The sequence below is a fragment of the Pisolithus orientalis genome, assembly GCF_024613125.1.
Source record: "Pisolithus orientalis strain OTSU chromosome Unknown F5J12scaffold_15, whole genome shotgun sequence".
Lineage (NCBI taxonomy): Eukaryota > Fungi > Basidiomycota > Agaricomycetes > Boletales > Pisolithaceae > Pisolithus > Pisolithus orientalis.
The window spans coordinates 1-15680 of record NW_026260796.1 but is presented as its reverse complement, the minus strand read 5'-3'; the positions used below and the strand labels follow the sequence as shown (position 1 = coordinate 15680).

General features: G+C 48.9%; 2 protein-coding genes across 2 annotated transcripts; both read left to right on the top strand.

The window, feature by feature from the left end:
* Positions 1–1019: 1019 nt before the first annotated feature.
* On the top strand, positions 1020–6690 carry F5J12DRAFT_892906 (uncharacterized protein; the record flags this gene model as incomplete). Its single annotated transcript, XM_051747611.1, has 24 exons — positions 1020–1043; positions 1107–1172; positions 1245–1310; positions 1374–1458; positions 1527–1597; positions 1667–1756; positions 1815–1859; positions 1911–1991; positions 2060–2128; positions 2189–2227; positions 2292–2333; positions 2389–2460; positions 2518–2577; positions 2751–2834; positions 2892–3489; positions 3554–3906; positions 3961–4593; positions 4645–4776; positions 4845–5597; positions 5671–6124; positions 6184–6210; positions 6268–6354; positions 6412–6486; positions 6551–6690. 24 exons carry the CDS (start codon positions 1020–1022, stop codon positions 6688–6690), a joined length of 4146 nt encoding a protein of 1381 aa, XP_051599648.1.
* A 3131-nt stretch (positions 6691–9821) lies between these two features.
* Positions 9822–12953, top strand: F5J12DRAFT_721124 (uncharacterized protein; the record flags this gene model as incomplete). The annotated part of the gene is made up of 3 exons (XM_051741287.1): positions 9822–10126; positions 10187–12108; positions 12265–12953. Coding segments are annotated over 3 exons (2916 nt in total), but the record flags the coding sequence as incomplete, so codon positions are not given.
* Between the last annotated feature and the right edge of the window lie 2727 nt (positions 12954–15680).

Sequence of the window (15680 nt, the reverse complement as noted above, 5' to 3'; positions counted from 1 at the left end):
GATCATACTGGCTGCACTGGAGAGCTTTGAAGGTGCATGCAGCCTGTGCAGGGTGCTGGGCAAGAATGGTGTTGTGCATGGCATCCAGGAATGCCCAAGTCTGGGAGGCACTGGGTGGCAGGGTTATGTGGAGTGGAGGAAAGAGCTCAAGTATCAAAGCTATCACAAAAAGATCTGCTACATGTGCCATGTGCCACAGGTAAATGACTTGGTCCATCCACAGTTTGCAAGGGCAGGGAGAGGAGGACGGTGTCGATTTGCAGACATCATTGCACCAGCTGCATATGGTATTCACTTGGATGCAGACCTACAATCCATGGCAGCAGCTCACTTTGAACAGCAGTGGGAGGATAGGATAGGGTATAGTAGGTGGTTGATGGCATGCCCAAAGGCAGGCAGCTATAGCAACTTGTTTGATTTGTTCATGTGGTATCACCAGCAACAGCAGATGTAATGATAGATATGTACAAGTGTGTATTTCAAATGAATGTATACAAATAAGTGACCGGTTGCTTATTCTATTGCCCCTATAGGACATGGAGATGGAGGTGATGGAGTGTGTGTGATTACAGCCTGCAAGCACAGCATGACAAGTGGTGGGGAACCTTGCACTCATGACCAGCTAAGCAACTGGTTGCTTATCTGGTAGTGACTGTGCTGCTAGCCATGGTGGTATGCTTACCAGTTCCAACTCACTCAAATTCCACAAGTCATGGTCATGAAAAACATGACTACTAGTCTAACTCCACCTACAAACATGGTACCTCTATTTAAGTGACCGGTTGCTTATTTTTTTTTTTTTTTTTTTTCTTTTGCAAGAGAGTGGCAGTGATGGACTTGGGTCATGTCCAACCATTATTGATTACATAATATCCATAAAAGGCTTGACACAGGATTACATAAGCAACAAACAGATATATACCAACACCAGATGGGTGGCTGTGCAAGTTTTGCTTCTTGAACTGCAACCACAACCTTCCACATCAGGAAACAGTGCAAACAACTACAAACAACCAATCATGTCTGCAAACAACAACCTTGTGGTAAGTTGTTGCACTTTGGTAAAATAGGCAACCGGCTGCTTATTCCTCAACCCCCCATACTAGACCAAAGCCACCACTGAGGGTGCTATGATTACTGAGGTAGTGGGCTCTGTCACTGAGAAACAGTTGGTAAGTCATGTCATGGGCTTGAAATCAAGCAACCGGTTGCTTAACCCCCCTCCCCCCCCCCTCCCTTACTAGCCCACAACCCCTACTGAGGGTGCCATGGCTACTGAGGTGGTGGGTGCTGTGACTGAAAAAGAGTTGGTAAGTCATGTCCTGGCCTTGTAATAAGCAACCGGCTGCTTATTCTCCACCCCCACCAACTAGACCAAAGGCACTGAGGGTGAGAGTGCCAAGGCTACTGAGGTGGTGGCCTCTGCAACTGAGAAGGCATTGGCAAGTCATACCATGGGTATCAAATAAGTGATTGATTGCTCATTCTGATTTCAAACCTCATCTAGCCAATGAACACTTTTCAAGATGACCTTGTGAACCAATTGAACCAAGCAGCAGGCATACAAAAGGCCACCAACCCTGCATTGAAAAAGAAGGTATGTCTTTTTTTTTAAAAAAAAAAAAAAAAAAAAACTAAGCAACCAGTTGCTTATGTGCTCTCACAGAAAACCCAAAAAGTCAACACAGTTACTCAAGGAAAAGGTGCAGACAGTGTGATGGCATCTGCACAAGAGTCTGGAGGAGGGGATGGAGTGGTAAGTAGAACAACATCTGTGCAAATAAGCAACTGGTCTCTTATCTTGGCCAATGCAGCAATGTCATGTGGCCCAGGCACCAGGAAAGAAAAATAAGAATAAGGTAGGGTCTTGGTCACACTACAAGATCATTTGGGATTGACATGCATGAAAGAGGAAGTGTACTTTGGAAGGAGAAATGGGGGCAGAAACCACAGAGGGTGCTACAGATACCCCAGCATTGTCTGAGGGACAGGTAAGGCAAAAAAAAAAACCAATAGGGCATGAATCCCTGACTTGTTTTCTGCTTTTTTATGTGTCTAGACCAATAACAAACGTCGCAAACTTGCTCAGACACCTGCCACTGCTGCTACCAGAGTGGGAGCCATGGAGGTGGGTTTTTTTTTTTCAAGTGGGATCAACAGCAGTGGTACTCATTAGTATTGGTCTCAGAGTGTGCCAGAGGATGGTGACCAAATGGAAGTTCAAATGGTAAGCACAGCTTTGACAGGAAAAATAAGTGACCGGTCACCTAAACTGGCTGCACAACAAATAGGATGTTGATAAGAGCAAGGAAGGTGGAAATCCCACCACAGGGGTGAGCCATACCAGTGGCAGAATTAAGTGACCGGTTGCTTATCCAACAACCATAGGCAAGCCACCAAAATGTTGGCCAAGGCAAGGGTGGAAAGCTCCCCAAGAAAAGCAAGCAAACAAAAAATAAGGTAGGTGTGCCTGCCAGTACAGAATAAGTGACCGGTTGCTTATTCATGGCATGCTAGACTACTGATGAGCATCAAGGTGGAGACGCAGAATGGGAAGAGACTGCAGTAGCAAGTGGGGTAAGTGGTGTTGATATGACCAGGGTCATCAACTGTCTGACCCAAGAAATGCAGAGTGCTGCACCTGCAGAGGGTCAAGTGTTGGCAATCCAAAGAAATAAGGCAAGTGGCATATTGTTCACCTTGACCACAAAGTCATTGTTAGCTTACATTTGGATATCTGAAATTAACAGAAAACGGGTGCAACTAGAGAGGTCAAGGAACCCAAAGGTCCAAAACAATGGCTACACACAGTCATCCCCAAGGGTGACAATGTGGTTAGTATTTTTCCGATCAAATGTGCAGCTATACATGCTAACTTGACTTTGCTGTAGGTGGCTGACATCAAGACCACAAAAATTGCAGAGGCAGATGCCCGCATTTCTCAGATTGAACAGGCAGTGGCTGAAATGTCATTGGGCTATGCACTAATGACTGTGATCCACGACAAACCTGATTCACGATGTGACCTGGGCTCTGGACCTCTTCTCAAGTTGCGAGAATACAACCCTCGGGATGTAGATGCCAATCACCTCAAAAAATTACATGAAAATATCAAAATGCATGGCCTGCAGAACCGAGCCATTTGGAATGCCATGGTGGTGGCAGTCCCACCTGCTGCCCTAGACCTGTCCTCACTCCAGCCTGTCCATTTGGGCACTTATGAAAATCATGTGCGCTGGTCAGAGGATGTGGAGAAGTTCACTGCCAGTTTCCTCAATGGGAACCACCGCAGGGAAGTTTTGAAGATGCTGGACGTCAACCAAACATATGTGCAATATCAAAAGGTCAAAATTCTGCAGGAATTCCATACAAGCCATGGGAATAAGAAGGGAGACAACAATGAGGAGTTCAAGCTTGGCATGGCAGAGGCACAAGCTGTCAAAGAATTACAAAAGCACTGTTGTTGGCTGGTCCACTTCATAGACATGGGTGAGTGGAATAAAAAATAGGTGACCGGTCACCTAATTTTGCTAACAAACTAATTCCCAATCAGACAAGCTGGGTGCTCATCCAGAGAAACAGTGGTTGCTGGACCATTTGACCAGCAACACCCCCATAGTTGCCTTGCCAGATGATGATAATGACAGGCTATACCAAGTGTTGAACATCATTGCAACATTGGAGTCTGCCAAGGACAAGGAAAATTATATCAACGAAATTTGTCGTCGTGCAGGGGGTTCAAGCAAGAGTCGCCTGGCACGCATCCTTTCAGATGAAGGAATCTATTCAGCTGTCACCCCCCTGTTGCGGATGAAACACTTTTGTGGAAGGAAAATTGGCAGGGCTGACACAGGAACAGGGTTCACTGCTCGTCAGCTGGACAGTTGGTGCCCAGCCACAGGAGGCGTAAGTTGTTAATCCATCTTCAAAGCTTGCCTTGAATGTCTGACATATGGATAGCTCCAAATTTTGCTGTGTGAATATGTGATGGACGTATTCACATTTTTGGCTGCACCCATCAAAGTTGAGAGGCTTTCTACTGTGAAAGCCAGGCTGGAGAAAGCTCCTGAGGGTGAAGGGCAGGGGGAGATGACTGAAGAAGCCAAGAGCCATGCTCTAGCCAAGAGATTGAGGGCACATGCAAGGAAGTTGTTGGAACAAGCAAAGGCCTCACCTTACCATGCATGGGAAGTGGTAGATGAGAATGCAGAGAAGTGGCTGGAGGCATGGGTGCAATTGAGTAGAAAGTGTGGACATTCTTTCCCATGGCGACTTTGGGCCCTGGAAGACCCAAACTCTCAAAAAGTTTGGCAAGACTTGATAGATCAGTACTGGCGACGAATCCTAAGTGCCTGCACCAGAGAGGGGCACCAAGTCACCTTGGATCCCCAAAACAACAATGATGACAGGGTCTGTGTAGACATGGCAGTCAAGATGGACTGGATCAAGGCTGGGCTGTTGGTTCGCAAAGCATATCCCAAGAGCTTTGCGAGTCTTCCCATTGGAAATCGACTCCTCTTCCAGAATGTCCAGCGTGTCTTTTCAGACACTGTCAGCACACCACCAATTGAGCTCACTGAAGTGATCAAGGAGGTGAGTTGAATCATGTTTGGCTCTGGAGTCAAGGAATGAACACAGGTTTAGGTGGTTACATGGGTTGAGCCCTTTTTACCTTTTGCTATGAATCAGAGAGGGGACCGTGTGTGGCGTGACTACACTCGTGCATTGATGGACAATGCACAGTGCCTTACACAGTCAAGGCTGGCTAGAGTCATGGTGAGTTTAAGCAACCGGTTGCTTATTTGGGCCCTGTGCTGGACTAATTGCTGTTCCTGCATTTTCAGATTTCAAGCTTGTTCATCGAGCAGCGTGCTGCCTTGGGGATGCTGAATACCAACATGAAGGCACCAGGCTTTGTGGAACAATTTACAATCTACACACCAGCAAATCTCCCACCACAAGTGCTGGCAAAGAGCTTTTTGGATCGCATGGAAAACATTGTGCAAGCATATCGTGAGCAGCTCAAAAGCTGGTCCACTCATGCTGTCAGCGGAACCCCACCTTACCTGCGGCCTGAGCCCAATCACACTGTCAATTTCAGTGAATTGCAACCACAGCAGGAGCAAGTGGCTAGGGGTATCATAGAGATGATGCGGGTGACTGCATTCCCAATGGCTCGCATTCAAAACATGAAAATGCTGGTGGAATGTTTGGCACCACTGGCATTGAACAAGGGGCCTCGGGAAGCACTCCTAATGTCAAAAAATGCATGGAAATTGCGATCCGATCTAGGCTCTACCATGGCACAATGTGTTGGTCAAGGTGACAAGAAGTGGTGGTGGTGGGATGGCATTCAGGAGTTCCCTGGTGAAGAGGACAGTATGGCAGAGCTGGTGTCAGATGACTTGATGGACTTGGACAAGAATGAGACCCAAGACACCAAAGTTGTACGTGCAACATTGGAACAGCAAACACTGGCTGCAAATAGGGCAGCCATTGGCAAGATGGTAGACTTGGCATTCACTCCCAAGTTGGGCTTGCTACCAAATGGAAAGGTGGCTCCTGCTGTCTACAAGACAGGTAGAAAATTCATTTTGGTGAGTGGCATTTGTGCAAGAAAAAAAAATAAGTGACCAGTTACTTATTGTGAAAAAATCTATCACACTTTAGGCACTGATAAGAGAATCAGAGCGTCATCTGAGTCGCATTGCCTTGCCTTCTCAGAATGTATTGAACAACTTTGGTGAGGATGAAGAATTGCTCAAGTCATATGGTGTCAAGCTTCCAGAGGTGGGCACCAATTCAGATGTTGAAGAGTGCTGGGGGACACAAGGAGAAGAAGAAGAAGAGAAGGAGAGAGTTCAACACTTGGGCAAGTTCAAGTCTGATTACCAGACTATACAAAAGGAGAAGGCAGAGAATGCAAAGGAGGAGAGGAGAGGAGCCAGGGAAGCCAAGGCTGTGGAGAAGGCAAAGATCTTTGCATCATCCTCAGGTAGGATGGCCCTCAAGATGCAGGCAAGATTGGAGCGCCAAAAGCAGAAGCAGCGAGAACAAGAAGACAACCGGAGGGTGGAAGAGTGGGACAAGCGCATGGAGGAAGAAGACCAGCTGGAAAAAGCTGGTAAGTCTTGGGTACAATGATGATGTCATAGTTGGCTCATGACTGGCATTCACAATTAGCAATTGCAGCCAAAGAAAAATTGCAAGGTATGCACCTCAAGTATGATTGGACCTTTAATTGATCAATTGGTCTTGGACAAAAAGGCCTCTCCTTCACCAAGACTGTCACTGCACAGTCAGCTACAGCTGATGAGCCCACAGCCATGTCAGGTGTGGAGGATGATCCAGTTGGTGAGTGTTAGTGACAAAAACCCAAGGAATATTTGAATTAATTGCTATTCCATCCAGACAAGACGACTCAAAGTGGATCTAAGGGCAAGGGCCAGAAGAGGAAGGGCCAGGGCAGACATAGACCCCAGAGAGGTGAGCACCATTGATGTAGGAAGCCATCACCGATCACTCAAATGACTTGGCTTCTGTCATGTAGCACATACCATGGCAGAGCGCAAGGCAGTGATGTCAAAGGCTGCCAGTTATGTGGATATTGAGGCTTTAAGGGATTCTGATGAGCCAGGGAGTGAAGATGAGGAGGAGGAGGAGGAGGAAAATAGTTCCTATGAACCCTAATATTCTACTTTCCGGACCCTGCCCCAGGGTCCGCATGCATCTAGGAAAGGGTGCATGCATCTAGCGAAGAGTGTAGCATCCGTGCATGCATCTAGGAAAGCATGCATGCATCCGTGCATGCATCTAGGAAAGCGTGCATGCATCCGTGCATGCATCTAGGAAAGCGTGCATGCATCTAGGAAAGTGCACATGCATCTAGGAAAGTGTACATGCATCTAGAGAAGAGTGTAGCATTGGTGCATGCATCTAGGAATGTGCACATGCATCTAGGAATGCGTGCATGCATCTAGGAAAGGGTGCATGCATCTAGGAATGTGCACATGCATCTAGGAATGCATGCATGCATCTAGGAAAGGGTGCATGCATCTAGGAATGCGTGCATGCATCTAGGAAAGGGTGCATGCATCTAGGAATGTGCACATGCATCTAGGAATGCGTGCATGCATCTAGGAAAGTGCACATGCATCTAGAGAACAGTGTAGCATTGGTGCATGCATTGGTGCATGCATCTAGGAATGTGCACATGCATCTAGAGAAGAGTGTAGCACCAGTGCATGCATCTAGGAAAAGGGTGCATGCATCTAGGAATGTGTGCATGCATGCATCTAGGAATGTGCACATGCATCTAGGAATGCATGCATGCATCTAGAGAAGAGTGTAGCATCAGTGCATGCATCTAGGAATGCGCACATGCATCTAGGAATGCACACATGCATCTAGGAATGCGTGCATGCATCTAGGAATGCACACATGCATCCCTGCCTTATATGGAAGGTTTCCTGCATGAAACCTGCACAGCCACTGAATGAAACCTCACAGCCACTGAATGAAACCTCACAGCCACTGAATGAAACCTACACAGCCACTGAATGAAACCTCACAGCCACTGAATGAAACCTACACAGCCACTGAATGAAACCTACACAGCCACTGCATGCAACCTCTCAGTGAGTGAATGCAACCAACACAGCCACTGAATGCAACCTCCATATAAGGAAATGCACAGCCACAGAGAGCAGAGAAAATAAGTGACCGGTTGCTTATCTGGATTGAAGATGATAGGCAGTTGATTAGCAAAAACAGCAGATTACCAAAAGATGTAGTAGACACAGCTACTCATTGCAACTGTCTGAAAAATAGGTGACCGGTTGCTTATCTGGATGCAAGGGAAGTAAAGTAGCAAGGAGGCAGCTGGGAAGAACAAGCTGATTATCTGGACAAGTCAGACACTAGTACTGAACACGACTAGCACAGCCACTCATTGTGACTGCCTGCAAAATAGGTGACCGGTTGCTTATTTGACTTGTGGCAGAAAGTAAGAAAACCACTGACCAGGCTGAAGGTAGTTGCCTAATTTGGACATCCAAATGGGCATGACACACCAATTAGGTAGTTTAGGGTGGGTAGAGCCAAATAAATAAAGCTGACTGTGGGAAATTTTCCCCTTTACATCTCTGCTTCTTACCACCACCATCTACCTCACCATGCCCAACTATGTCTGTGCCACCTGTGAAGACACCTTCTCCACCAAGAGTACCTACATAGCTCACAGCAAGAAATGCTCTTCCAAGGCTACCATCCACCTGCCCCACACCAACCAGACTATTGAGTTGCAAAGGAATGACATGGGTGATTTCATTTGTAACTGTTCTGCCCTTGGCTGTCCCAAGCCCTTCAAGTATGCCAGCAACCTCAAGTCTCATATCAAGAAGGCTGGTAGTACATGGAAGGGGCCAGAGATACAGGTGAGCAGTGGTGGGAAATAGTTTCCTTATTTGGAAACAACTCTGAACATGTTAACAGGGTAATCTACCCATGGGCAAATTTGACTTGGTAAGTGGCTTCATCCACCAAAAAAATAAGCGACCGGTTGCTTATCTGCCCTTCACAGACCCATGGACAAGGGATTGGAGCTGGACCTAGCAAGGACTTGGTAAGTGGTATTCTCAGGAGCAAGTGACCAATCACCCATGACATCACTATCGCAGACCCATGAGGAGGAGGGTAATGCAGGTGGTCCCAGCAGGGCCAGCAAGCACTTGGTAAGTGGCTGGCCCAAGCCAGAATAAGCAACCGGTTGCTTATTCTTCTGCCCAATGTCATTATAGCATGAAGATATCAGTGAGAGTGACAGTGGAGATGTGAGTACCAAGCTTATGGCCATTGGTGACAATGGAATGATGGATGGTCATGGCACACCAGTTCCATCACAGGTCCATTGGATCCCCAGTGAGTAGATGTGTTGCATCTGTCTATCCATACCCCACAGTGCTAAACAGGGAAACAGATAGCAGAGGATTTTGGGAAGATCCCATCTCCTCACCAGTTGATCCCACAAGATGAAATCATGCATTCACCCCCACCACCAGCAGTGAGTGTCATTGCTTCCCCACAAATAAGCGACCGGTCGCTTATCCATGGACTGGGAAACCATTCCAGGGTGATGTAAGGATGGTGTCACCTACAGCCCACAAGTCGGTCCCTCCTCAAAAATCCCCTCAAGCACCAGCACCACGATTGCCATCTCTCATAGTGAGTCTATCAGAGCCAACTTGCTAACGACCAGACTCGAGTTCTTTCAGTCAGCGATCCAAGCCCACAACCAGAACACTGGCAATGTTGTGCCATCTTTGGCACAAAGGTCCCAGCAGCCACACTTGCCATTGACAACAGCCCCAGGGCTCATCTCTGATGCATTTCTGGATTCATTGGACCTTGCAGTGAATGCAGAGTTCCATTTCCTGACATGCCAGGTCTGTGAAATGGCATTAAGAGCAGGAGAAGTCAAGAGCCATCTGGCAAAGATCCATGGCAGACAGGCAACCTACAGTGACATGACCTTGAAGCTGGCCATGGCATCACTGGAGGTGACAGAACGGCTGCCCACTGGTATTACTGGGCCTAGAACCATTGTCCATGGTCTGAAAGTCTTTGAGGCCATGGCTTGCAGTCACTGTGACCTTTTGTCCAGGTCAACAGAGCGTCTACGGAAACATCACTCCAAAGACCACCCGATGGAACCCAGACCAAAACATTGGAGAGCTTGCAAAGTACAGCACTTGAAGGAAAGTTCAGGGGACCTGCAGGCATTCTGGGAGGTGAAGGATGATGAAGAAAGGCAGAGTGAGCCAATGGCTCGACAGGCTCTGGTGGATTCTTTGCTCAAAGAACTGGAGCCAACACTGGAGGTGGTCCAAACACCACTGGACGGTCGCATGGTGAGCCCCTGGTTGCTGACGACACAGTGGCATGAGCAGGTTGCAGGCAAGAATGTCAAACTGCTGCGGAGCTGGGTTTCCCTACCCAAGGATGATGATGGGGACATCCCTGGACTGAAGCTTGCAGTGCAAGCATACTATAGAAAAGCGCTCTCTCTGCTAGACCATACACATGAACTGGTCCTGAAGAGATTACATTCACCTGACCCCACCAAAAAGTAAGCAGCCATGCCAACTCACAAATAGGCGACCGGTCGCTTATTCCTTCCATCCACCAGTGGCATCTCCAACACACCCTTCCACAAGCACCTCCATGAGGCCACCATGAAGCAATACATCATCCCAGTGGTTGCTCTACTGGCAATGTTGATCAGACAACAACATGCTGGAGGGTCATTCTCTGGGTCAAACCCCAATGTCATGGAGCTGCTTGCAGTGCTCCGCATGGGGGATGAAGAAGGACCAGAGGCTTTGCAGATCATCCACCAGCTGCTCTTTGAGGTTTGGAGCACGGCATGGAAGCCTCGAGGGGAGAGGGAGATTGTGGACCCCACAGAAAGGTGTCTGGCCCTTCTGACCCTTGGGGAAGATGGTGGATTCAAGGAGCCACACCTAGTCACTGGGATCATAGCCAAGTTGGAGTATTGCATGCGACTCACGTTCCTCCAAGAGATTCACCACCGCATGCAGTCAGACCCCCAGAGCGAGGACCTGGACCACTGCCTGGATCTGGGAAGCTTCTTTGTGGAAAACACCCAGTATACCTTCTCTCGTCTACGTTCTCTTCAACACAGGGCAAGTTCCCTGTCATACGATACCATGAGCCTTCCTCAGGTGTGGTGGACAGACACCAAGACCTGGAAGACGATGCTCTACCGAGGGGAGCAGGTGGACTTTGGAGATCTCTGCAAGGTCTTTGAAGAGACAGAGGCAAAGCTGGTAGAGGCTTGGGAGCAGGGGGTGCTGATGGGCAAGGATATCCGAGTGGACTATGACAAGATTGCAGAGGACCTCATCAACAAGGATGTTGGCTACTGCTTCCTGTCTGATGTCAGAAATCCAGAGCTTGGCAGTCGAGGCCGACTGGTCAGGCACTTCCTCGAAGATGAGGAAACTTTTGCCCACTTTGCCATGGTACGGCAGGGAGGTATTGTATGGAATGTGGGTGCCCTCCAAGCTTGGTTGAAGAAGTATGCAGAGCTGCAAAGCCTGCTCCTATTGAGGGCACAGATGCTCAGTGGTGCACCAAGTCGTGGCACAGAGCTCACTGCGATGACCTATCGCAACACTCAAACTCGACCGACTCGAAACCTGGTGGTCCTGGGCAAGCACGTGTCACTGCTTTGCCAATATCTCAAGACCACAGCATTGACAGGGAAGGACAAGCTGATCCCTCATGCCTTGGATGCCATCACCAGCGACATCTTGGTACAGGACCTAGCCTTGGCACGACCCTTTGCAGAGATTGCAGCCAAGGCATGCTTCCCAGACAGGCCAGAGGTGGTGGACCTGTACCGAAACCATGTCTTTGTCAACTATGATTGCCTCTTTGACTCCAAGGACCTCTCATTGATCATGAGCAGGCACAGCCTTCCCACCATGCACTTTGGGCTGACCATCAACTCATGGCGACACATCCAGACAGCATGGAAACGAAAACTTGGCTGTGCAGTGGAGGATGTGATAGAGATGGACAGGGAAGACAATGTGGAAGCCCTGCAGGCAGGCCATAGTCGGTCTACAGAAAACCGAGTGTATGGCATCAGCGTGGAAGCTCTGGCTGGAGCTGCAGAGGATGTGCTACCTGCATACCTCAATGCCAGCATGGAATGGCAAAGGCACTGCCAGGTGGCAGTCAGTGGCCAGTCAACATCATACAAGACTGCACGGGCACACCCCCCATCACCATCCCCATCCCCAGCTGCTCCACCAGTACCTGAGCCCAGGGAAAACAAGCGACCGGTTGCTTATTCCATGGCAACAGAGGCAGTCCAAAAGGCCATGGTAGATGCAGTGGTGGCCAAACTGCCATCCACAGATGAGATTGCCACCAAGGTGATGGACAAGCTGATGCCTGCACTGAAGGGAATGTTGCAGGAGGTAATTCGATCCACCACAGGAGGTCCATCAGAGAGGACAGACAAAGGGAAAGGGAAGGAGAGGGAGAGGGAGAAAGAGCAAGGGCAGAGTACCAGTCATGGTTGGTAACACTCATGTGAGATGATTGTCAGAAATTAAATCCATTCTAGACAGGGCACAGTCTGAAATAAGCGACCGGTTGCCTATCTGGGACCACAGCGATGTTGAACTGGAGCAGACAGATGTACATGGTAAGACCAGAGAAAACATTTGCCAGTAGACGAGTCCCTAACATGGCCTTTCACAGTCCAGCCTGGAGAATGCAGCACAAGTGACCAGTCAGCTACCTTGGATCAGGCACTAAAAGCGATGCAGGGCCTACTGAAGAACCCATCAGCAAGCTGGAAATCAAAGGAACAGCATGCCTGCATGGCAACAGTACTCAAAGGGGAAACAGACCTGGTAGCAGTGCTGGGTACTGGAGCTGGCAAGTCGATGCTGGCGATCGTTCCAAGTGTGGTGCAACCAAAGGAAGCCACGGTGCTAGTCTTGCCTCTAAATTCTCTCATGCTGGACTACCGACGACGACTGGAGGAGTTCAGAGTGCCATACCAAGTCTATGGAGCAGACAAACCCTTGAGCTCATCCACGAATTTGATTCTGGTCACAGCAGACAGGGCATTGACATCACAGTGGAGGTCTGCGCTGGCGATGCTGAACCAAAGCAAGAAGGTGGCCAGGCTGATATTTGACGAGGCCCACATTCCACTGATGTCGAAAGACTATCGGATGGTGTTCCAAAGCATCCACCAACTACGAAGCGTCCCGATGCAGCTAGTGCTGTTGAGTGCCACGCTTCCAAGATGGTGCATGGAGGAGGTGAAGACCACATTCCAGCTGGTGCAGCAAACAGAGGTGATCCGACAGAGTACAGACCGATGGGAACTGGGGTATCACTTGGAAAGGGTGCCAGTCCACTCCATGCATCGACGAGTGGCAGAAGTGTTGGAGGAGGAAGGCTCACGCTGGGAAGAAAGGGACAGAGGGTTGGTGTTTGTGACATCCATAGCAGCGGGTCAGCATCTGTCACACATGACAGCATATCCGTTCTACAATGGAGACAAGGGGACGACTGACGAGGACCGAGGATGGATGTATGGACAGTGGATCAAAGGATTCTCCAAGGTGCTAATTGCGACCACTGCCTTCAGCGCTGGGAACGACTACCCTCACGTGCGAACGGTCATTCACATGGACCGACCATTTGACATGGTGGACTACATCCAAGGACAGGGCAGAGCTGGTCGAGATGGGCAGGCAGCCAACTGCTATACGATCATCCCACCGACATCAACACTGCCAAACATAGAGACGATGGGACTGGAAGGGGAGGCGAGATGGGCGATGTATGAACTACTGTATTGCTATGGGCCAAGGAGATGCCTGCGGTATGGGATGACGCTGTTCAATGACAGCAAAGGGGTTGGTTGTTGGATGGAGGAAGGAAAGGAGAAATGCTCTGTCTGCCTAGAGGAACCAGGACATGACCCATTGGACATACAGGTTGCTGGGACAGCAAGACTCAAACAGCAGGCGATGAAATCGATGGAGGGACGATTGATGGAAAGACGGGCTGCTCTGAAGACTAGCTTTGACAGTGCAGTGGTACAGGCGAGACAGCAGCGAGGGAAGGAAGAGATGAAACGATTAGAAGAGGGGGATGAAATACTGGAAGCATTGGAAAGTTTTGAGGGGTGCTGCAGTCTGTGCAGAGTGTTGAGGAAAGGTGCGATGGAGGGACATGGGATCAGAGAATGCCCACATCTAGATGGGAATGGATGGAGGGAATATGTGGAGTGGAGAAGAGGGCTGCAGTATGACATGCGGCACCACCGGAAGATCTGCTACATGTGCCACGTGCCACAGGTAAATGACAAGGTGCACCCACAATTCAAGAAGGCAGAGAAGGGGAACAAGGACTGCAGGTTTGGAGATGTGGTAGCACCTGCAGCATATGGGATCTATCTGAATGAGGAGTTACGAAGGGAAGCAGAGAAAAAGTTTGGGGAAAGGTGGGGGGAGGGTGGAGTGTATTTGAAGTGGTTGATGGGGCGACCGAGGCAAGGACATCACAGCAACTTGATTGACCTGATCATGTGGTATCACGAGCACTCACAGACATGAATAGAAGAGCAGGGATTTGTACATGTGGCAGCGACAGGGACTGGGAAAAACAAGCGACCGGTTGCTTATCTGGAACAGGTACTAGGGAGGCCAAAGGAGAAAAAAGCAAGAGAGACAGGTGAGTGATAAGGATGAGGACTAAGTGGTGATGACAGACTACTGATGGCAAGGGACGAAGGCTGAACTGGAAAGTATGAGTATAGAAGGTAAGGGATGTGTTGGTTATCTGGACTGGGGAGTGACGAGGGACTACTACTGACTATGAAGACCGAGTGGCTAGAAAGTGAGGACAGACGACTGAAATGCGACTACAGACTACTGACTGGTGAGTAGTGATGACAAGAAAATAAGTGATGGGTGGTGATTTGGACTAGTGACTATGGACACATGAGACATGACAAGGGACTAGGGGCTACAGACGAGGGAAAGTAATGGTGAGTGAACTGGGATGATAGCTGGGAAATAAGGGGTGAGTCAATGCAGGTGAGAATGGGCACAATAACCCTAATATTCTACTTTCCGGACCCTGCCCCAGGGTCCGCATGCATCTAGGAAAGGGTGCATGCATCTAGCGAAGAGTGTAGCATCCGTGCATGCATCTAGGAAAGCATGCATGCATCCGTGCATGCATCTAGGAAAGCGTGCATGCATCCGTGCATGCATCTAGGAAAGCGTGCATGCATCTAGGAAAGTGCACATGCATCTAGGAAAGTGTACATGCATCTAGAGAAGAGTGTAGCATTGGTGCATGCATCTAGGAATGTGCACATGCATCTAGGAATGCGTGCATGCATCTAGGAAAGGGTGCATGCATCTAGGAATGTGCACATGCATCTAGGAATGCATGCATGCATCTAGGAAAGGGTGCATGCATCTAGGAATGCGTGCATGCATCTAGGAAAGGGTGCATGCATCTAGGAATGTGCACATGCATCTAGGAATGCGTGCATGCATCTAGGAAAGTGCACATGCATCTAGAGAACAGTGTAGCATTGGTGCATGCATTGGTGCATGCATCTAGGAATGTGCACATGCATCTAGAGAAGAGTGTAGCACCAGTGCATGCATCTAGGAAAAGGGTGCATGCATCTAGGAATGTGTGCATGCATGCATCTAGGAATGTGCACATGCATCTAGGAATGCATGCATGCATCTAGAGAAGAGTGTAGCATCAGTGCATGCATCTAGGAATGCGCACATGCATCTAGGAATGCACACATGCATCTAGGAATGCGTGCATGCATCTAGGAATGCACACATGCATCCCTGCCTTATATGGAAGGTTTCCTGCATGAAACCTGCACAGCCACTGAATGAAACCTCACAGCCACTGAATGAAACCTCACAGCCACTGAATGAAACCTACACAGCCACTGAATGAAACCTCACAGCCACTGAATGAAACCTACACAGCCACTGAATGAAACCTACACAGCCACTGCATGCAACCTCTCAGTGAGTGAATGCAACAACACAGCCACTGAATGCAACCTCCATATAGGAAATGCA